Genomic DNA, 23,206 nt, shown 5'->3' with positions numbered 1-23,206 from the left:
TGTAATCATTATTTAGTAAGGATATTGGGCGCCAATTATCGATCAGAGTGGTGTCTTTGTTAGATTTTGGGATCAAAGTTGTCAAACCTTGAGTCATAGTAGTTGGGAGTTGTTCCTTATAGAGACTTTCTACAAAGACTTCATATAAGAATGGAGCAAGATCAGTGGAGAATAACTTGTAAAATTCTGAGCTCAGACCATCTGTACCAGGTGACTTGTTAGTTTTTAGTGAATTGATGGCATCTTTAACCTCTTCGATTCTAACAGCACAATCACACGTCAACATTTCATCTTCAGTAATGGTTTTAACCACTAAGGAGTTCAAAAATGTCTCAGCTGATGCTTGACAAAAACCTGAACTGTACAGTTTAGTATAAAAATGACTACAGTAGTTAGATATTAAGGAAAAATCATCTGTAAGTACCCCATCAATATTCAATTTACTGATATCATTAACAGAGGAGTGATATTTTTCAAGATTAAAAAAGTAGTGAGAGTTTTGCTCCCCTTCTTCAAGCCATCGGGCTCGAGATCTGATAAAGGCACCTTTGGCTTTGTGATTATATATGTCATCTAATTCAATTTGCAGTTTAATCAGCTCTAATTTCTCCTCTTCTGATAACATATCAGGGGTTTTCGAGGATAGATGGGTTATATTTGACACAATGTTTAATTCTTTGACTTTTTTTGACTTGGCCAAGTCACTACTAAATTTTCTAAAAAATTTCCCAAGCTCAAACTTTAGAAGTTCCCAATTGATGCAGAATAGTGTTTCTTCTTTGGCTTTAGACCAAAAATGAGCTATCAGATCTGTAACCTTATTCTTAACTGCTTCATTTGATAGCAGAGAGCTATTAAGCTTCCAGTATACAGACCGAGGAAGATTTGTTTGAGAGGTTGCTAAATTAATCTTTATATTAATAGCCTTGTGATCCGTAAGGGGAGTGGGGCATATGTCGACATCAATATTACCTACGTTAAAACTCTTAGACACCAACCAAAAATCAATTCTAGATTGGCAAGACCCTGTCTTATTGCTCCAGGTAAAAGACCTGCTTTTAGGGTTTTTAAGTCGCCACACATCTTGAAGACTAAATTTATTCATAAATGTTGTAAAATTGCTATTTGTTCTGTTTGTTATGCCAGGAGGCCATCTATCCATAGCACTATCGATAGCTATGTTGAAATCACCTCCCAGTAGTAATGTTGCATTGGGAAATTTTGTTAACCAGGTAATAAAAATATTCTCAATAGACATTATAAGATCATCATTCTCCTGTTTTGCGTTGTATCCATAAATGTTGCATGTTAAGAATATCCTATCAACAATTTTAATTACTTGAAATACATAGTGACCATCCGGATCACATTTGGTAGATAACACTTCTCCGTTGAATTTGGCTTTTAATGTAGCAACTCCAGCTGAATGTTCAGTACCATGTGACAACCATATAGTGTTGCCCCACTGACACTTCCAAAAATTGTTGTCATTAGCAACAGAGTGAGATTCTTGAACAAAAACAAAGTCTAATTTAAATTGTTTGGCAAAAAGAAATATAGCTTTGCGCTTAATGTTGTTGCGCAAACCCCTAGCATTAATAGATAAGAAAGATAGAGAAGACAGATTCAACAAAAGTAAAATAAAATAAAATAACAAACAATTGCAAACGACAATAAACCTCTAAGAAAACCTTAGACTAGATAAACCACATGCTGTCAAGATCAGCAACAATATGTAAATTTGTTTTACTTGAACAAAAACAGATATTTTTTTTTTTTTTTTTTTTTTTTTCCTTGTCTTTTAAATGTGTAAACACAAGTTAGTGCAACAAAAAGACATTCATTGACACTATTAGAGCTTAAGAACTTGCAAACTGAGCACCAACTACGCTTCCATAGCCAAAGAGCTTATTCTGCTTATGGAAATAGTTCAACGCCATTGGCGAATCCTCTTCCACCCACGAAATAGGCCGTCTTGCCCTCCTCTCGCGCCTTCTTGATTTTGGGCCACAGTTTCCCGCGGTTTTCCTTGTCCTCCTTTGAAAGATCCAGACTGAAGCGCAGGCCATTTGCTTGGAGAAAAGCGCAGGTCTTGGCAGCCTTCCACAGATCCTCCTTGTGATGTCTCCATACGAACTTTATGATGATACTGCGAGGCCTCTGGTCATCGGCGCCTTTTTTCCCCACTCGATGAGCAACATCAATTATCTCGTGCATCTTGTCCTTCATGGTTGGAAGCACTTCTTGACACACAGCAATGACCTTCTCACGAACATTTTCATCCCTGGTTTCAGTTACCCCGTGCAGCCTCAGGTTCCACCGTCTCCCGTAACTCTCCACCTCAGCTGCTCGGGCCCAGCTTTTCTGAGTAGCATCCTCACATTTGCCAACACGGGTGTCAATGGCGGCGATCTTTACATTCACTACTTTCATCTCAGTGCGAATGGCGCCAATCATTTCTTCAAGCGCATCACTTCTTGAATTGATCAAATCGGCAAGCATGCGGGCGGTCGTGTTAGAAAGGCTATCATTAGCATCATGGAATCTGGTGAGAGTAGGCTTCTTGGCAAGAGGAGGCTTAGTCGGTGTAACGGGCAGTGGGGGGAATTCCAACTCATTTGCCATTGCTGGTACCGAGCACTCCATCCCGCAGGCGCCGTTGTTGTAGTCGTGTTCGTTAGCGGAGGAGCTAGCACCGTCCTCGCCCGGGAAACGTCTTCTTTCCGTCTTGTTGGGCATCTTCAGCGTTGTAAAGTTACAAACCTTGTCCAAGTGTGCTTAGGAAAATGGTATCTGGTGTAAGCTTCAAAATTTACTTTGTCATGAACGGTAAAACTAGTATTTTTAAATGTTGTGCTGAGAGCTTGACAAAAGTCCGCCTTAAAGCACCGCCATCTTGGCCGGACCTCATTTCCTTTTTGTTGCACTGAGCACGCCTGCACTTCCTGACGTCACGGCGTTCATTCACACCGCCGTGTTTGTCCGTGACCAGGAGAGTTCACCTCTGACCTCTGACCTTTACACCGACAAACCAACGACGGCCCTTTGTTTTATTCAGAGAAACGTTAGATTGTTTCGTTTTGTCGTATGAAAAAGAAATGAGAAACGTGTGTTACGTAAAGGAGCTAAACCCAATTCATTTATGATTTATGATGATGAGTTACATCCTGGTCATCAGAGAGAGAGAGGAGGAGGCTTGTCCGGAGGAAGGAGGGGTGAAAATGGGCCCTTCTTGTCAGACGCACCATTTACTGAAAATGGAAAGTGAAACTGAACGGTTGGACTGAGATCGTTATCAGAGAGAAAACAAAAACCGTTTCTCTTTCAGTTTGACTTGAGTGCAGAGGGGATTTTTCCTGTAAATGGCAGTTTTTTCTGTAAATCATTTCTGTTCAGATTAGAGTGGGGCGGCCTAATATAAAACGCTTTTTGCTTTGGTGGTGGTTGTGTAAAAACACAAGAAAGTAGCACTGGTGGAAGAAGTAGGCTACTCAATATTCTAACTTAAAGGTGTATTATGCAACTTTTTATGAAGGTTTTCACTCCAGACGGACCCACACACCAGAAAACCTACAAAACAACTGATCCTGCAGCGTTGTAAAGACCACCGAGATCAACAGTAAAGATGATAAATTTTTACTTAAAGAGACTAGATGCAAGTTGTCCATTTTATACTCACTACCGCCACCTCAGGTCATACGCGTAACTGCAGCTTCTATATTAAAGGAATAGGCCACCGTTTTTACATACTAAGATATGTTCTTAGCTCACTTTAGTCGAGTTAATATATCCCCGTCTGGTCTTTGTCCGTGCGCTCTGCCAGGCAAACGGAGCACATACGCAGCCTCTCCCACATGTCACATAGCTCCGAAAAAGCTCACGATAGAAGCTACCAAGCTCTTCCACGTGTTCCCTATTTAAATAAAGTTACGTGAAGTGTTTTCATGCGAAGTATATTTACACAGAAATGTAACATGTCGATTTTATAAGCAAATAAAAAGGGGGACTATATTGTGAGGCGTAATGATACGAGGAGCACAGCGTCCGCGCAGTAACTCCTAAAGACTTCCCCCGCTCACTTCCGTCAATAACCTTTAGGAGTTACTGCGCGGACGTTTTGCTCCTCGTATCATTACGCCTCACAATATAGTCCCCCTTTTTATTTGCTTATAAAATCGACATGTTACATTTCTGTGTAAATATACTTCGCATGAAAACACTTCACGTAACTTTATTTAAATAGGGAACACGTGGAAGAGCTTGGTAGCTTCTATCGTGAGCTTTTTCGGAGCTATGTGACATGTGGGAGAGGCTGCGTATGTGCTCCGTTTGCGTGACAGAGCGCACGGACAAAGACCAGACGGGAATATATTAACACGTCTAAAGTGAGGTAAGAACATATTTTGGTATGTAAAAACGGTGGCCTATTCCTTTAAGCTCGTGCATGACGGCACTTCTGCCCTCAGGCAACACCTTTCTGAGTGATTTTAGAGGCAGTTGTGGTGAACAGGTCTGAGCTCATTCTACACATTAGGACATGGAGGAACATGTGAGGGGAGGAAAATACAGAATTTTAGCATTTTTAATCTCTGTATAGTCCCTTTAAGTAAAAGTATAAAGGTATGCAACTGTCCCTCATAAGTAAAAAGTAGAAGTATTTAACCCAATTTAAAAATGTAGTGGAGCAGAAAGTACAGACACATGCTCTAAAATATAATGAAGTAAAAGTAAAAACCATTCATCATCAAGTAAAAGTACCTATAATTTGTACTTTTTACTTGTACTGTTTACTTTGTTACTTTCCATCACTGTAAAGTCGATACAACATTTTACTATTTAGTTTTCTAGTTTGCATTTTCAAAAGTCTGGAAAATATGGTTTTAAAGACATTGGTCTCATTTTACCCCCAGAGTCGGGGATTAGCATTAAACATGAAGTCTTATTTTTTACATTTTAGTGTTTCCCATTAGCAATTTTACGCAAAAAAAAATAAATAAAAATTCATAAGCTCCTTCTGCAGATTATGACATTTTGTCTCTAAAACCCTCAAATAATTGAATGTAAAACTGTATCACATTTAGATTTGCTGGTCTCTACTAGACCCACAACTACCAAAGCACTTAAGAATTGTACGTTTACAGTTTCAGTTTCAGTTCGTTATTCGTTGTTTCTTATGAACCAGAGGCTTCATTTGCCCCGAGTCAATTTACCCCTTTTTTCTTCTTGGAAAATACCAACATACATTTAAGAAGTATAATTTTATACCAAACAAAATGACAAACCAACATAAAAAACATAGACATTGATTGTATTAGTTTTTTCTTTATGGTTGTTTTTGTTTCAGGCCAAAAATTCACTTTGAGTCGTTAAAAACACCTTTTTCATAAAAGTGGGTTATTTTAGACATTTTTTGTCTGTAAAATCAAATCATGAAAAGATCAAATCCATAATCTCACATAAAATATAACGGTGGTTCAACTTCCCCACTCTCCCCGACGCCTCTCCTCTTCACCGGGCCCTGGCAGTGGCTCTTGTGCAGCACAAGTTCAATAAAACAAAGATGATTAACTTTGTGACAGTTTTTGTTTCCTGTGGACGGTTCCGTCATGACAGACCTGAGCCATAAACCGTTAGGTTCCGTTTTTGTCACTTTTTCACGGCTGTTAAAATCTCATAGATGAACATTTTAAAAACATATCACATAATTGTTGATCCACTTCTGTTCCGCAATAAAACCACTTATAGTATAAGTATATAAGTATATAGTACTTTATCAAAGTATGAAAGTATTTTTGAGCCAATATAAAGAAGAAAAAAGCCCTCACAAAATAGCTTGTTTTCCATATAAAAAGTGAGCTTTGGCAGAAATTGATTTACATTTTACCCTCTTACTTTAACCGAGTGCATTTTCTCCAGTTCGGCTTTCCCCAAATCTAAGCTCAAATGGAGCTTACAGCCTATAGGCCAGAGTAGCACCTCATTTGAAAGCTAAGACCTACAAAATTAGTCTAAACAAATCTTTTTCCTCGCATTGCGTTTTTGTCGCTTTCAAGTCTCGTTTTTAGATTTGGTTAAAGCCAAACTGGAGAAAATGTGATCAGTTCCAAAGATCAGAAACAACTTTCATTTTATGTGAAGTTGAGCTTGTTTTCTCCTCAATGTTACGTTATTGAGGTTCACGCGAGGGTAAGAGGTTCGTCATAAGTCGGTCTGTACAGGATCATGTGAGGGTCATGTGGGGTCGTGACGGGGTCATGTGGGGTCGTGACGGGGTCATGTGGGGTCGTGACGGGGTCATGTGGGGTCGTGACGGGTCATGTGGGGTCGTGACGGGGTCATGTGGGGTCGTGACGGGGTCATGTGGGGTCGTGACGGGGTCATGTGGGGTCGTGACGGGGTCATGTGGGGTCGTGACGGGGTCATGTGGGGTCGTGACGGGGTCATGTGGGGTCGTGACGGGTCATGTGGGGTCGTGACGGGGTCATGTGGGGTCGTGACGGGTCATGTGGGGTCGTGACGGGGTCACGTGGGGTCGTGACGGGGTCATGTGGGGTCGTGACGGGGTCATGTGGGGTCGTGACGGGGTCGTGTGGGGTCGTGACGGGGTCACGTGGGGTCGTGACGGGGTCATGTGGGGTCGTGACGGGGTCATGTGACAGACTGAGGCAAACAGAGGTTTGAAAATAAAATTTAATTGAAACTTGTACAAAATGAAGAATTAGAAAAAACAGCTCATGGAGCTCAACCATTGGACCGTCATCAACTTAAACCAACCAATCAGAGCGCAGCGCAGACCTCCGCGTCCAATCAGAGCCCAGTACAGAGTCTATTGTCCAATCAGAGTGCTGTGTGGGCGGGTCAGCGGCGGATGGGCGGGGGCAGCAGCGTGGAGGCGGACACTGAGTCTGGGAACAGGCCGTGATAGGTCGGCAGCGGCACAAACGCCGCGCTGATCATTTTACCTGAAACAAAGACAAAACATTATTATTCTCTGGACTTTCTGTCTGCTGCTCCAGCTCAGCTCCAAAAACCCCGCCCACAAACAAAGCTTTTAAAAAGGATTTTTCTTAATATTTTTGAAATTGGCAAATGTTTAGGTACACAAATGTACGGGGTCATTTCAGTCTCTCTGTATTATTTTTGAAATGGATTTTTCCTATTTACAGAGAAAACGTTACACACATTTTCTCCACTGCGACTTTAACCAAATCAAACTTCTTAACCAAATAAAACTTCTTGATCAAAGCCTCAAAACAGTGACGAAAACGAACATACAAATAACAAATAAAAAGTGATGAAAAGGCAAAAAAGAGGCACAAAAATGTGACAGAAAAGCAATAATATAATCAAAAGCAAGACGACAACGCCAGGGAAAAAGCAATGAATTGCACAGAAACATGACAAAAAAAAACAAAAGCAAGACAAAAACGCTTAAAATATGACACAAAAACAATGCAACCAAAAGTCACGATTAGTTTTGTAGGTCTTAGCTTTCAAATGAGGCGCTACTTTGGCCTAGAGCCTGTAAAGTTTTAGATGTGGGTAAAACTGAACTAGAGAAAACGTGCACGGTTAAGGCGAGGGTAAGAGGTTAAAAAGGTAATAATGTAAAGCAATTCATGGAACATTAATAAAAACATAAAGAGGAAAAGGTCAAATGTTAAACCGTGTTCAGTTTGACGACATCATTTAGTTTCGACAAAAATGTCATTTAATTTTTAGTAAAAAAATTATCTTCAAATTTAGTCGACTAAAGTTAAGACGAATTTAGTGACCTTTGCATTTATAATAATTATCATAAGTGCGTCACTGAGTGATGAAAAATGACCTGAATGAGCCTCTGCTTCAGCGCCATCTAATGGCAACTATATTTGGTGGACATTTCTATCATTACATGTTTGAATCAACAAGCCACAGGTGTGTTTAGTTCTTCCAGGGCCAAGTTTTTCAGTTATGAATGAATCAAGTCCACCTGCAGGGTCAAAATCTCCAATCATCTGGACCTCGCTCGAACAAAACACTTTAGTGCACCACTCACAGTGCATAAGGATACAATACAGTTTCTACTCATGATAGGGCGGAAGGCTATTATGACTAAATGGGTTGGGGATGAGCCACCTTCAATACAAATGTGGAGAGCCATGGTATTGGATATTGTTATTTTGGAAAGGCTGAGATTCTGTATTAAAGGTCAATATGCAGTTTTTGTAGAAAAGTTTGGCAAAATGGTAGACTAACCCTTAGTCGCATTGTCTGAAATACAACAATTTGGAAACTCACTGCTGTATGCACATTTTATTGTTTATTTTTGTATTGATTTACTTGGATCTGCATGGAAGTCATCTTTTATATAAAATGTATATCTGTACTGTACTGGACTGTTAAAACTTGAAAATGTTCAATAAAAAAAAATGTTAAAAAGACAACACTTTAGTGCTCTGGTTTCCCGCAGCACTAAACCATGTTACTGCACTGTGAGACTTCCCAGTCAGTCAGAATGCCAGTAGTGAGTCCAGTGGTGCAAGTGGCATCTTCACAGCTGCTGCTGCACCTGAGATATGGTGGAGGAAAGTCTCCGCAATTGTGGCCGAAAGTGAGGATTTTTTTTCGAAATGACCGCCGTATTTTTCCATATTTGCGCTTTGGTGCGGGATATATCTGTGATTTTAGACTGCGGCTTTGTGAATGAAATGAGAAAACCTCGCAGCAACATCAGACTGTACCAGCGGCCGCTCTAACGTCGGGAAAGGGTGTAGCTAACGCTAGCTCCCCTTCACTGCCGCGCAAACGGCCTGACTGTGCACACGCCCTGGCACACACGCCCCGGCACACGCCCTGGCACACATGCCCCGGCACACACGCCCCGGCACACACGCCCTGGCACACATGCCCCGGCACACACGCCCCGGCACACACGCCCCGGCACACACGCCCCGGCACACACGCCCTGGCACACACGCCCCGGCACACACGCCCCGGCACACATGCCCCGGCACACACGCCCCGGCACACACGCCCTGGCACACATGCCCCGGCACACACGCCCCGGCACACACGCCCTGGCACACATGCCCCGGCACACACGCCCCGGCACACATGCCCCGGCACACACGCCCCGGCACACACGCCCTGGCACACACGCCCCGGCACACACGCCCTGGCACACACGCCCTGGCACACACGCCCCGGCACACACGCCCTGGCACACACGCCCTGGCACACACGCCCTGGCACACACGCCCTGGCACACACGCCCTGGCACACACGCCCACAATTACACTCTGACATCATATCTGAATTGATTATCTATCTTCTTGGAAGTCAATTTTGAGAATGATCTTACAGAACAAAGCTGCTGAAAATGGCAGCACTTTATGGGATAAGTTGGTACAGACCACGTCCCATTGTTTTCACCAGACGTGGCCGAAGATGAAAACTGAAATGCTTAGAACTTTGGAAGTACTTGATGTATTTCAGTCTTGCTGATCTCGGTCTCCACATGCTATTGTGAATATTATCTACTGTATTTCAACTGGCAATGCTAATTTAATCAAGGTCTTCTGGTTTATGGAGCTTCGTCCACATGAACAAAGCTCAGAGCTGCTCCTTTGGCAGAGAATTTACATGACACGAGGCTCTTTCAAACTGTCACTGGAAGTTTTGGATGATTTTAGCCTCTTTTCATTTTTATTTAGTCATATTTTAGTCAAAAAATATCTGGACATTTTAATAGTTTGATTTAGTTTCAGTCCAATTTCAGTCGGTAAAAATACAACTGACTAAAATTATGACGGAATATTTCAGCAGTGTATTTAGCAGCTACTTGTATTGTATGTTTCTGTTTGTCTCTTACAGTGTGTTCACACGCAAGGCAAGGTATAAAAAGTTCGACCGCGTCTGACACGCGTTTAGTCCTCACCTCCGAAGTAGCGTCCGTGCAGAGCAGCGACGGCCGCCATCGCCGCGGGAATCGAAGGACACTTCACATAAACATTTCCCTGAAAAACAGCAGATGATCAGCTCCAGGCCACATCACAGACATCATTCTGTTCATCGCTTGGCTATTTGAGGATGTGTTGTTGTTCGTTGGTGCTTGTGCTTGTCCTGAGGGATTGTGGGTCATGTAGTAGGAGCAGGGGATTGTGGGAAGTGTAGTACCTCTGTGGAGTTGCGGTCCACGTAGATATGAACTACTCCTCCGTGTTTGTTGCATTCTTCAATAACGTCGGCCTGAATCTCCAGCTCCCAACCCGGATTATCCTCGCTGTAATATTTAATATGATTGTTATTAACAAAAGCATCCACCAGGGGTCTCCTGACTACAGAACAAATATATCAATCAGTCTTGAGGAAGGAGGTAGAACACATTATATTATTCCAATTTAAACAAAAAGGATCAAGTTTCCTGTTGTTTCCTGCACATGAACCAGGCACATTTTCTCCATTGCCTTTTTGAGCAACAAATCCATGGAAATGTAGCCGTTTGAAGCTCATTATTACAGATTTCTGATGTTTGAAATATATGGCTTCATTATTTATTTTGTCACTATCACCAAGCGTAGGCGTTACCTTCTCGGGTTGAACATGTTGGACAGCTGGAAGCAGTTGGTGGCCAGGGCCGGAGCGGCGATGTTGATGTTGGGGGCGAGTCCTGGAGTCATTCCTGGAGTCAAACCCGAGGTCAGCCCTGAAACCGGGAAACAGGTGTTCAGTGACCGATTGGAGCGGAGCGGGGGAGGAGTCAAAGTGAGGGGGGAGGTACCTGCTGCCATGGCGCCCACGCTGATGGCGCCGCTCATCTGCAGCGCCTGTTTTGCAGCCGGCGGGATCTGCAGCCCGGTCCCTGAGAACAGAGCACACAGGACACACTGGTCACACCAGGACACACTGGTCACACCAGGACACACTGGTCACACCAGGACACATCACAGTGGTCTAATGGATCTATTCTTCCAGATCATTCATGCATGTACTGCCGCATTCTATGGCGAGACGCTGCAAGTGAAAGGATAAAAAACCTTACGATCGGTTTACACAAACACCGCTAATCCACGTTCATGACCGAGGATCACGAATGTGGATGGAGTTTGATGATTGGAGGGAAAATTATTACGCAAATATTGTCCTGCACTGCTACGAGCTTCTACAGGCCACTGTCAGGAATCAGTTGAAGGGTCCGATCACGCACAAGCTTATTATAGAAGCTGCAGTTACGCGTAAGACCTGAGGTGGCAGTAGCGAGTATAAAATGAGCAACTTGCATCTAGTTTCTTTAAAGAGGGAGTATTCTGCTTTTTTCAATCACACAGCACCAGTCTATATCACACTACAATGATGACCAAACCTTCTGTTGGTCTGTAAATGCAGTAAATTAGAATAACTGCCTTGTATAAAATTGCTCTCAAAATGGCTGTAGTGAATGTCTTGAAATAGGCCTCTGTCTCTTTAAGAACCTCTTACTCTTTCAGACACGCCCCCTCCACACGCTGTCTGTGGCATCAGTGGGGAGGGGGTTCTGCTGAGGAGCAGTGGTTGGTTACTCGGCTGGTGTCTCCAGGAGGTGGGGGCGTTCCTAGGAGGACTCAGGCAAATCTATCCCTAAAATGGCCGCCATCAGAGTTTTTAAAGATTACTCAAAAATACGTGAATGTGCCAAGGCAACACTTCAGGCATGTTTTTAATGAGGGAATGACATAATAACATGATGTAAATATAGAAGCTGCCGTCACGCCCAAGACCTGAGGTGGCAGTAGAGAGTATAAAATGACCAACTTGCATCTAGTCTCTTTACGATTTGGGCGAATGTGGTGCCTTTAAAACATAAATATAAATCCAAGTAAAATCCCATTCTCGTTTGCTGTATATTGTTGGAGTTGACGTGGATTTGATAGTTCGAAAAGTAAAAACAAAACTACATAAAGCTGCCTTCCTGTTAGAATAAGGTGAATGGGGCCAGGATAACGCCTCATTTGAAAGCTTTTTTGACTTTCTTTATCATCTCATTTGCATCACCTTTTTGTTGCACTTTCATCGCTTTTGTTGCTTTTTTCTAAGTCTAAGCTTTTAGATTTGGGTGAAGCTGAAGTGGAGGAAACGTGCAGGGTGAAGGTGGGGGTTAAGAGGTTAAATGAGACCTCTGGAGGAAGACCAGACTACGTTCCTACGTTAGAATCTAAGGTTTCCTCACCCTCCGCCAGGCGGGCCATGAGCTGCAGGCGTCCCGTGGGGCCCAGGTCGATGCCGGTGCGCTCCAGCTCGTCGTTATCGAGGAAGGACGAGGCGAGCATGGGGTCGGTCCTCTCCGTGACGTGGCCCACCTTCATGGGACGTCCCGCCAGCTCGAAGCCGTTCAGCTGCTCCATGGCCTTCTTCGCACACTCGCTGTCTGCGAACTGTTCCACACAGAGACGTCACAATCACAGCTGAAGCTCCGTGTGTTTGCGAACACTTGCATATGGCAAGATAGAACATTGAGTTTAAATGGAAATATAGGGAAGGGTTAGGTGTAAAATACGGAAAAAAAACACAGAAAAAGATCAGGTGGAAAAATTGCAAAATAATAGGGAAAATTGGGGGGAAATAATATGAAAAAATATAAATATATTGGGAGAAATAAATTAATAAATAGGCACCAATTTGTGTGAAAAGGAAGACAGAAATCGAAACAAAAAAATAGGAAAAAATTTGACTAAATCAGGAATAAACAGGGGGAAAAATGGGGGAAATAAAATGGGGGATAAAATAATAATAATTGGGGGGGGGAATGAACAGATGTGGGAAAAATTGGAATAAATAGGGCAAAAATTAGGGATAAAGAGGGAATTAATAGGGACCAAATCGGAGGATAATGAAGGAAAGAAATGGGGGGAAAATTTTGGGAAATGTTTTTTCCACTCTTTTGTAGTCTGTTCTCTTCTTGACTGACAAACCGATGTAAGTTTGTTGGCAGATAAAAAAATTAAGAGATATTCATTTTTACCCAGCCCAGTGTTTGTGAATGAATAAGCGCGGGTCATAAATACACATGGTAAAGAGAGTTAATACTGGAAAGCTGTGTATGTTTTGAAAATGGTTTTATTTCTCAAAGAAGAGTATTGTATTTTTTAACTGTTCTGACGGCTCTAAAAAGGTCTCACTCGTCTTTGTTTCTCTGTGACAGATAATGCTAATGCCACTCGTCTGTTAGAGCCGTGTGAATGAATAAAAGTGAGGAACTCACGGTGATGAAGCCGTATCCTCGCGAGCGGCCCGTCTCGTTGTCCATCATCAGCTGAATGCTCTCGATCTGAAACACGACGGCAGAGCAAAGGTCAGGAGACAGGACCATGGTACAAATCATGTTTACGACAGTACTGACCCGTCCGAAGGGCTCAAAGATCCCTCGCAGCATGTCCTCAGTGATGTTGAAGTGCAGAGAGCCCACGTACAGCCTCATGGGCCCCACGCTCCCCCTGTGGAGGGAACATGCCGCTGCAGCCGCCGCAGCGCGGTTCTTCTCCGCCTACAACACATTTATACACATGTTTAATACTAGAACATAACCCACCTTAAGAACTCTTTAAAAGACCAACACGTGTCCCATTTACAAAAGGTATTTTAATGTCTTGCAAAGATTTGATATAATTACGATTTCAAATGATGTAATATCAGAATAAACAGGTGAAGTGTTTTGAAACCTGTTCCATAAACAAAAGAAGGAGAAATGCACCAGCTAGTTCGGGCGTAGAAAGGACGGTTTTATTTCAGGCTTACAATGTCCTTAAAAGCCTCTCGTGAGCAGAGCATTAGCCACATGTGCAACAACACAACAATTCTGGGGCATTTAAGGGCATTTTCACACATGTTCAATTGTTAGTTCAGTCCGTGTCCACACGCGCTCGTACCAAACGTTGCATCACGTCGTGGTGAAATACAGCGAGACTGATATACACGAAGTGAGGAGAAGTGCACTTTAATCGGCACATGAAGAGGAAAGTGCCACTGCAGCATGAGGGAAAGAGAGACGTCCCTTGATGGTTTACAGCTGATCCATTTTGCCTCGTCAGAGCAGTAATCCAGACGTCCACATGCAACGTGTATTCATTCTTTCTTCACGCAAAAAAGAGGCGTGAGAGTGAGAGAGGTTTGGCTCCGACCCAGAGGCGAGTGAAGCCTGTTTAGACCGGCTTAAAGTGCTGCGGTTGGATTCACACTGACCTCGCATCAAGACACTTTAGGTCGACCTAACTAGAGCCTGTGTGAAAACGCCCTGAGATGATCCTGCACAATGGTTCCAATGTTACTACAGGAGACATTTAGTTACACTCACTTCATTTAAAAGTACAATAAAGTAATATGCACAGGAACCGACTCGACTCCCAGAGGTCATTCTATAATATATTTATATTAATGAGGATTAAGAAGAAACAACATTACTCTCCCACGGGGCTTCCTAATTCTGTCTACAAGACGCCACAGTATTTGGAGTGTGCACAGTATGCACAGTATTTGAAGTATTTGTAGTAAGCAGGACCTGTGAGGCCTGTATTCGGAGTACATACCTGTGAGGCCTGCACGATGATGGGCACTCCCAGCAGCCTCTGTCCCGTCAGACCGATGGCCAGAGGAACTGAGCTGGTGTCTACAAACTCGATGTAAGCGATTCCTTTGGAGCGACGCGAGTTCCTGTCCGAGATGATCCTCACGTCACGCACCTGAGACACACGAGAGGATCAGAGAGGAGCAGAGAGGGGCAGAGAGGGGCAGAGAGGAGCAGAGAGGAGCAGAGAGGATCAGAGAGGGGCAGAGAGGAGCAGAGAGGATCAGAGAGAATCAGAGAGGAGCAGAGAGGATCAGAGAGGATCAGAGAGGAGCAGAGAGGGGCAGAGAGGGGCAGAGAGGAGCAGAGAGGATCAGAGAGAAGCAGAGAGGAGCAGAGAGGGGCAGAGAGGATCAGAGAGGAGCAGAGAGGAGCAGAGAGGAGCAGAGAGGAGCAGAGAGGATCAGAGAGGGGCAGAGAGGAGCAGAGAGGATCAGAGAGGGGCAGAGAGGAGCAGAGAGGAGCAGAGAGGATCAGAGAGGAGCAGAGAGAATCAGAGAGGATCAGAGAGGGGCAGAGAGGATCAGAGAGGATCAGAGAGGAGCAGAGAGGAGCAGAGAGGAGCAGAGAGGAGCAGAGAGAATCAGAGAGGATCAGAGAGGGGCAGAGAGGAGCAGAGAGGAGCAGAGAGGAGCAGAGAGGAGCAGAGAGGAGCAGAGAGGATCAGAGAGGGGCAGAGAGGAGCAGAGAGGAGCAGAGAGGATCAGAGAGGAGCAGAGAGAATCAGAGAGGATCAGAGAGGGGCAGAGAGGATCAGAGAGGATCAGAGAGGGGCAGAGAGAATCAGAGAGGATCAGAGAGGGGCAGAGAGGATCAGAGAGAATCAGAGAGGAGCAGAGAGGAGCAGAGAGGAGCAGAGAGGAGCAGAGAGGAGCAGAGAGGATCAGAGAGGGGCAGAGAGGAGCAGAGAGGAGCAGAGAGGATCAGAGAGGAGCAGAGAGGGGCAGAGAGGAGCAGAGAGGAGCAGAGAGGATCAGAGAGGGGCAGAGAGGATCAGAGAGGGGCAGAGAGGATCAGAGAGGGGCAGAGAGGATCAGAGAGGGGCAGAGAGGAGCAGAGAGGGGCAGAGAGGATCAGAGAGGGGCAGAGAGGAGCAGAGAGGAGCAGAGAGGATCAGAGAGGGGCAGAGAGGAGCAGAGAGGAGCAGAGAGGAGCAGAGAGGAGCAGAGAGAATCAGAGAGGAGCAGAGAGGAGCAGAGAGGAGCAGAGAGGAGCAGAGAGGATCAGAGAGGGGCAGAGAGGATCAGAGAGGGGCAGAGAGGATCAGAGAGGGGCAGAGAGGATCAGAGAGGGGCAGAGAGGAGCAGAGAGGAGCAGAGAGGATCAGAGAGGGGCAGAGAGGATCAGAGAGGATCAGAGAGGGGCAGAGAGGAGCAGAGAGGAGCAGAGAGGATCAGAGAGGAGCAGAGAGGAGCAGAGAGGATCAGAGAGGATCAGAGAGGAGCAGAGAGGAGCAGAGAGGATCAGAGAGGTGCAGAGAGGAGCAGAGAGGATCAGAGAGGAGCAGAGAGGGGCAGAGAGGAGCAGAGAGGATCAGAGAGGAGCAGAGAGGATCAGAGAGGAGCAGAGAGGAGCAGAGAGGATCAGAGAGGATCAGAGAGGAGCAGAGAGGAGCAGAGAGGATCAGAGAGGTGCAGAGAGGATCAGAGAGGGGCAGAGAGGATCAGAGAGGAGCAGAGAGGAGCAGAGAGGAGCAGAGAGGAGCAGAGAGGTGCAGAGAGGAGCAGAGAGGAGCAGAGAGGATCAGAGAGGAGCAGAGAGGAGCAGAGAGAGGCAGAGAGGAGCAGAGAGGAGCAGAGAGGGGCAGAGAGGAGCAGAGAGGATCAGAGAGGAGCAGAGAGGAGCAGAGAGGAGCAGAGAGGAGCAGAGAGAGGCAGAGAGGAGCAGAGAGGAGCAGAGAGGATCAGAGAGGATCAGAGAGGAGCAGAGAGGAGCAGAGAGGAGCAGAGAGGAGCAGAGAGGAGCAGAGAGGGGCAGAGAGGAGCAGAGAGGAGCAGAGAGGAGCAGAGAGAGGCAGAGAGGAGCAGAGAGGAGCAGAGAGGATCAGAGAGGATCAGAGAGGAGCAGAGAGGAGCAGAGAGGAGCAGAGAGGAGCAGAGAGGAGCAGAGAGGTGCAGAGAGGTGCAGGGAGAGACAGACCTTGCCCACAGCGGAGAAGAAGTCCTCCAGGTCTCGGGGGCGGATGCGTGCTGCCAGCTGCATACAGAACACAGTGCGGGCGTCTCTCTCCTCGGGGCTCAGGTTATCGATGGGCGCCCTGCAGAACACAGTCAGTGACTGTCCTCGCCCTGCCCTTTATGTATAAAAGTGCAAAGCTGTGGAACTCACTGCCCACTGAGCTCAAAACAGAGCTGAACCCATTTGTAAATAGAGTGAATGAATGATTTGTAGTAGGGCTTCAAACTATATATCAATCTCAATAAATATGGGAATTGAATAGAAACGATGAGATAGATTTTGAAAAATAACGGACGCAGAGGCCAGTCCTACCTCACGGGGCTCTTCTCCTTGTGGACGGGCGGACTCTTGCTGCGGGAGCGGTGTTTCTTGGGCCTGTAACGGTCACAAACATCAGTACAGAGACTCTGTGGAGGCGCTGCCCTCTCAGTGGCCTGTACTCACGGGCGGTGGTCTCTGTAGCGGCCCTTGTCGCGGCTCTTGCTGCGGTGTCGCTCGCGGCTGCTCTTCCGTTTGCGGCTGCGACTGCGGCTCCTCTTCCTGTCGCGACTCTTCTTCCTCTCTCTGCTGCGGCTGCGCTTCTTACTGCTGCGGGAAAACGGAGGGTTACGGTGAGACTGTGCAGCGAAACGGGGAAACATGGACGTGATAGAGTGAAACTTCTGCTGGAGATACTGACATAAATGTAGGGTTTTTTAAAAAGAGATGATGTTAAAGAGTGGAATGAAAACCTCATGTCAGTATTTGTGGATGAAAAAGGGAGGCTGGGCAGTGGGCACGTATCACAGATACCACTATTATACCAATGCCGGGACCTGAAAAGTTCTTTTTTTGATATTCATGTTATCTTAATTAAATTAAAACAGTTATATAAAAATACATGGTTCAAGAGAAAACAGCACAACAGAAAGAACACAGGCCTCAGCAGTGTCATGTGACATGTCATGTTTTGAGCAGCGAGCGCTCACTCCGTCTCTGATCTGATATTTGGTACAAATGTCCTTCAAAGTAAATTAAACTCAGGATAAAAAAAACATTCAAACCAGTGTATTAGCTCTATAAACCTATAATGGTGTCTGATACATGGCGGTCACTTTTGCACAGACGCTCTAGTTCCCCCTCACACGCTGCAGCTCCTTTACTGTGCGTACGCCTGTCTTCTTGTCATCATTCAAGTTTCACATTAAGTCCTGGTTTAGTCTTGGTTTATAACCGGTTTAGACCAGCTCTCCTTTATATTATGTAAGTTTTTGTTCGCTAGTCTTCCCTCCATCAGCTTTGTTTAACAAAACAACCTGCATTTGTGCTGAAACAGAGACAGAAGCCTGAGCTTCATGTTGCACCAAAATATATATATATATATATTTTTGTTGTCAATTCCACCCCCTTACGGAGCTTTTCGGTCAATAACCTCCACATCGATAACCGCGGGACCAACATCCATTTGCTCAAATATTAACTCTGCTTTTCAGTACCGGTGCCTAAACAGTACTTTCAATAGCTATGTATAAAATGGCTCAAGAGAAAGTCCTAAAACGGCACAGAAAGAACACAGGCCTCAGCAGCGTCACCTGTAACTTCATGTTTAGAGCAGAATTTCCACTAAAGTAGTGATAAAAAGAGAGAAAAGACATTTTTCTAGAGATGCAGTGATCCAGCTTTTTTGCTTCAGATACCGATACTGGGGGTTTGAGTATCTGCCAATATTCGATTTTAACCGATACCAAGAGACTTTCTCAAAAGTGGTTTTCTCTGAGTGAAAAAGTGTAGGAGCTCCTTTTCTCCATTTTAATATCAATAAAGTCTCATCTTTTCTTATGGTGTTACAGACTAATTATTAGTTATATCCATTACTAAACTAATGGAAAACATTTAACAAGGATCGCTGGACTTTTTATATCCTTGGCTACAGGACATGTCTTTAGTTTACATTAATATAAACTTGTGCATTACAAACATGTATTTGTATTTTAGCTTTTCATGAGCTAAAATACAAACACTTGGCCACTCGAGCAGTAGTTATGTTATTTCTAGGTTCTTAGGTAGTTTTTGACCCAGCCTAGTTCTCGTTAGTGTTAGCATGCTGCCATGACCTTTAGCATGCTAATGCTCAACACGACATGTTGTTTCTCCAGGTTCTCAGCTTCAAAATGACATACAGCATGTCCACACTCACTGAGGTTGGAGTGAATGGTGTTTTTAAAGCAGTGACAGCCAAAGCAGGTATTGGTTCAGTATTGGATATTTGTAGCCGATACCCGAAATCGTATTTTTTCCAGTATCGGCTCCGATATCCGATACCAGTGCATCCCTAATTATTACCTCCTGAGCTGCAGGGACAGATCCACATCAGGACACGGTTTTATTTCAGATGAACTTTTCTAAAAACGAGCTGCGACAAAACTAAACTTGCCAAAGATCTTTACTCTGTTGCTAATCATTTACTGAAACTGGACCAAAAATGTCTAATACAGAGAGAGTGCTCACTTTTACACAAACGGTCGTTGATAAAGAGTAAACAACAGCCTGCCAGTAACATAGGGAAGTGTGCACATACATGCTTTTGTGTCGGTGCACTGACAGGTTGAGGCCCGTTGTCATGGGAACACGTTCGTTGAGCAGCTGGTCGTTGTTACTTGGCTGATGGAGCGACGGCTGGTGTGAACACGTGTGAACACAGACTGAACTAACTTTGACGTAAATGCAGTTGGAACTAGGCCGGTCTCAGGGCGACCTACAAGGCGCTCCAACATGTGTGAATACGGCCTAAGACTGTAGTTAACTATTCAGTCCTGGTTTAGTCCTGGCTCAGACCTGCAGCTCTACCATCTTTAATACTTACTAAAGTTTTTATTATGTTACAGTTTTGCTGCGCTGCATTTGCGCTGAAGGGGCTCAATGTCTGCTCAAACTCGTGTTGCTTTTTTAGACTCACTGCGTGTCAGATATTCACATGTGGGGAGTAAAGTACCGAAACTTGGCAGACAGAATTTTAGTTATTAGATGCCGCCCCCTACTGGAGCTTTTCGGTCAGTATTGAGTAGGTCTCGTTAACAGGACCCAGCCCTAGAAATGCCTAAACTAAACTGCGACTCAGAACCAAAGGAAACATCAGTCAGATCCAGGTTAAACGTTCAAGCGCCCTGACGCCTCACCTCTTGCTGCGATGCTCGTGGTTGCCGCCGCCGCCGTCGCTGCCCTCGTCCTGTCGCACAGAGACGCCATCAGAAACAGAGCGAAGGTTAAACGTCTGGAATCTACGATATTTAATGAACAGGACCTTGTTCTGAACAAGGAGCTTCGCTGAGTCTACAACAAATTAAACACAGATTAAAGCGTCTAACAGCAGGAGGGCGGGTCAGAGGGGGAGAGGGCAGAGGGGGGACAGACACAGACCGGGGGCAGTACCTTCCTGTTCCTGTAGGGGGCCTCCAGCATCGCCTCGATGTCAAAGTCGTCCGCCATCTTTCACTGAAGCTGCAGAAAACAGAAAAAGGTTTGAATTGTTTCATTTTTCATGTTATGAAGCAAATAAAGACTTTAGACGCTAAATATAAATAAACCTCAGCCAAAAGACAACCACTGTTCTATTGGCCACAGGAGGTGCTCGGGCTGTCTACGGCTGGGTGCCTTCGCCTACCATTATTTTGGCTGGGCGGGCCGCCCCACAATTAGTGCCCCCTGTCCTGCAGGACGACAACCCTTTTATTTTATGCAGTGCTAATCACCACCCAATTACACAAGCATCTTCACCAAATCCGTTCCATTAATCCATGCCGGGTTTTGTTCTATGAGATACTACACCTGCTCATCCCGGTCAGAGTCTGTGTTTTTTTATTATCCAGTTCGTGTTTTGCGCTCAGCCACCATGCAGCAGACCCAGGCCATATTTGGGGAAATCATCGGAGAACCTGAGACAGGAGCTGCCGCTACAGCGTGAGTAAGTTTAACTAGAGTGATCAGATGACAATAAAACATCAAAGCCCTTTGGCATTTTGTAAACAAGGTTATCCAACCCAAGCTAAATGTAACAGTTGAGTTTAGGTGAAGACGTTAGCCATATTTGTTTCACATGAAGTCACTGAAGTGAGCTCCGCTGGATTTTGTAGAATGTCTGAACTAAGCTGATTTTGACTCAGCTTAGTCCCTGGATATGCCCAGGCCATATCCAGGGATTGTTTCAAAGGCGAGGCTGTTTCTGAATTTGTTATGTCATTTTAATTGTATAGGACTGTATAGGACTACAGATGGAAATTAGCATCTCTTTAATGTAACTGCACATTGTCCTTTTAATAAACTAAACTAAAAAAAAAAAAAGAGGAGAATGAGTGCAAAGCAGCATTGTGTTTCTGTTGTTGGAATTAAAGTGTGGAGTAAGTAGGACCCAGAGCTAAAAGAGTAAAACTTTAATTCAATTTAAACCCTGTTCAAGAAATCAATCATAAAAACATAAGCAAAATGAATATGGACAAAAAACAAAATAAAGTATAACAGCATGACATAACTGCTGTGTTCAGACCGCACGCTTCTCGGGCTTCAAAACGCGCCCAAAACCACGAGCGACAATAAAATTAAGATAAGATAAGGTAAGATGATACTTTATTGATCTCACAGATGGAGAAATTGCATTCGATGAGAGAGCATCCGGCAGCAGCACCCATTCAGTGCGCACCACTCTTCTTCAAAATCAACATTAAATCCCTTTGGCACTTTGTAAATTTGTAAATCTAACCCAAGCTAAATGTAACGGCTGTGTTTAGGCAAAGCCGTTAGCATTATCTGCTTCATATCAGTCACTGAAGCTCTGAATTTGTAGAAAGTCCTGAATTTAGCCTTGATCTGGTTTTGGCTCCTCCTGTTTTAACACAGACCTGTTACATGTGTCCCATCAGATCATACACCGTGTGGAACTCACTCATAAATATTCAACATCAATGAGGGAAATCCAAACACCCTTGGGGAAATTAAATAATGGCAGCCTACATCAATCTAATACATATTACATAATCACACTTTCTAAAACATAGCATTGTTTCAAATATCCAAATGCTTTAGAGTTACTTACTTTTCATTAAATATGTATGTTTGAATCATATAGAAAACAATAAATTTGTAAATAATAACACTTTATTTAACCCGAAAACGTACCCCCCTAGGACTACTGCCAAACCAGTAAACCTAGTCCTAGGGGAAACACTGTTATCTGGTAACATAACGGAACTCTTATCGGTACTTTGAAAGGAAAACATTTGCCAGAGTATTTTGTGATGAGGGCAGTAGGTGTGGCCATCGTCTGTTTACTGTGTGGCTTCATGTCGTCAATGTTTGAGTAACTAAAGTCGGTGGCTGCAGGAGGAGTGTTTTTTTATAATCCAATACTACATGGGTGATGTAGTTTTTTTTTATTTTTATGAAACAGCTGTTGTTGATGTCACTTCCCCTATTGTTTGTAAGAACGGCCGGACTGGGCCAACAGCTCTGGACCTTTAGTTCCTAACAGTTGACCTCACCACGTCCTGCGGGTTAGGAGCGAGGATCAGGACATACAAGTGCATTTGAGGATTTCAGACGCTGCCATGGTGATGCAAACAAAGTGCACATCCATGAATGGCCCTGGAGGACGTTAGCCACAAGTTTCACCGACTTAAAAAAAAACCTGCTTAAAACATTCTCCGCCTGCACCCGCACACACAGCGCAGACTGCCCGTGAAACCCTCAGACCAGTCCCCTGACCAGTCCCCTGACCAGTCCTCTGAGCGCCCTGAGGCACACGCGGCTCCTCGGGCTCAAGCCAAAGTTCATTGAACCGACGGGGCTTCGTGTTTCTGCGGCCGTTAGCGAAGCAGCTAACCACAACACACCGCTTTCCACAACTACACCGCGCTTAAAACTCACTCAATTACGGCTTAGCTTTAACTCAATACGCTCTTCCAAATGCTACGCAGGTTAAAAGTCTGCTAAAACACTTTAAACCGAGCAGAGGCCTGGAATTAAGCAGCATTAGCATTAGCGTTAGCATTAGCACAGGCCGCGTCCCGAAGCTTTTCCTCGGTCCCCGCGGACTGCGCCTCTCTCTCGGTGTATAAACCCCTCCGCGGCGGCTCGGTGCCGGGTCCCGGAGCCGGACCTCACCTGTGTGGACCGTGCGGCAGGTCAGAGCGGAGTCCGAGCCGGGATTTGGCCGAGTTTTAGTCCAGTTTTTCGAGGCCGGACTCAGAAGCGAGGAGCTTTAGCGCGGCTCCGGGTCCGTGACGTCAACAGGACACGGAAACACCGGCCGTCCGCGTGACAGGAAAATCCTAAAAACTTCGAATTATTTTTTAATTTAATTTTGTTTTATATTTTTGTATTTTATTTTACGGTATTGCGTTTTGTTTTATTATTGCTGTATCGTTAATTTCAGCTACGTTTATTTTTTTCTTTTATCATGTATTTATTTGAAATTGTTAT

General features: G+C 44.7%; 2 protein-coding genes across 5 annotated transcripts in view; one reads left to right on the top strand and one right to left on the bottom strand.

The window, feature by feature from the left end:
• The window catches only part of vipas39 (VPS33B interacting protein, apical-basolateral polarity regulator, spe-39 homolog), a gene marked incomplete at its 5' end in the record, with an annotated part of 107,176 nt that overhangs the window by 8,125 nt on the left and 75,845 nt on the right, over positions 1-23,206 (top strand). The window lies entirely within an intron of this gene.
• Positions 6,679-23,023, bottom strand: LOC306963142 (RNA-binding protein 39-like). Of its 4 annotated transcripts, XM_079556617.1 has the most exons (15): positions 22,889-23,023; positions 20,165-20,233; positions 19,912-19,961; positions 17,201-17,344; positions 17,069-17,131; positions 16,718-16,835; positions 14,541-14,693; positions 13,358-13,501; positions 13,220-13,285; positions 12,188-12,392; positions 10,763-10,843; positions 10,570-10,687; positions 10,159-10,264; positions 9,920-9,998; positions 6,679-6,962 (listed from the first exon to the last, which is right to left on the bottom strand). In XM_079556617.1, the coding sequence occupies exons 2-15, from the start codon at positions 20,219-20,221 to the stop codon at positions 6,859-6,861; spliced, it is 1,488 nt and encodes a 495-aa protein (XP_079412743.1). In that variant the 5' UTR covers positions 20,222-20,233; positions 22,889-23,023; the 3' UTR covers positions 6,679-6,858. The 4 variants fall into 4 exon arrangements, with proteins under 4 accessions (XP_079412743.1, XP_079412741.1, XP_079412742.1 ...); XM_079556615.1 differs by having other exon boundaries at positions 10,570-10,843; XM_079556616.1 differs by having other exon boundaries at positions 10,570-10,843; positions 17,201-17,341.

This window comes from Gobius niger (genome assembly GCF_951799975.1).
Source record: "Gobius niger genome assembly, chromosome: 5".
Classification (NCBI taxonomy): Eukaryota; Metazoa; Chordata; class Actinopteri; order Gobiiformes; family Gobiidae; genus Gobius; species Gobius niger.
Note: the sequence above shows the minus strand (reverse complement) of the source record. Positions and strands in the feature narration are given on the sequence as shown.

What these genes read in the sequence shown, in the direction of transcription:
- LOC306963142 (XM_079556615.1), bottom strand. Translation starts at nt 20,221, where the DNA reads ATGGCGGACGACTTTGACATCGAGGCGATGCTGGAGGCCCCCTACAGG. An exon ending in TCTTTGAGCCCTTCGGACGG is followed by an intron (nt 13,286 to 13,357) that starts GTCAGTACTGTC and finishes GTCGTGTTTCAG; the next exon opens with ATCGAGAGCATTCAGCTGAT. An exon ending in GAGGATACGGCTTCATCACC is followed by an intron (nt 12,393 to 13,219) that starts GTGAGTTCCTCA and finishes TGTGTGGAACAG; the next exon opens with TTCGCAGACAGCGAGTGTGC.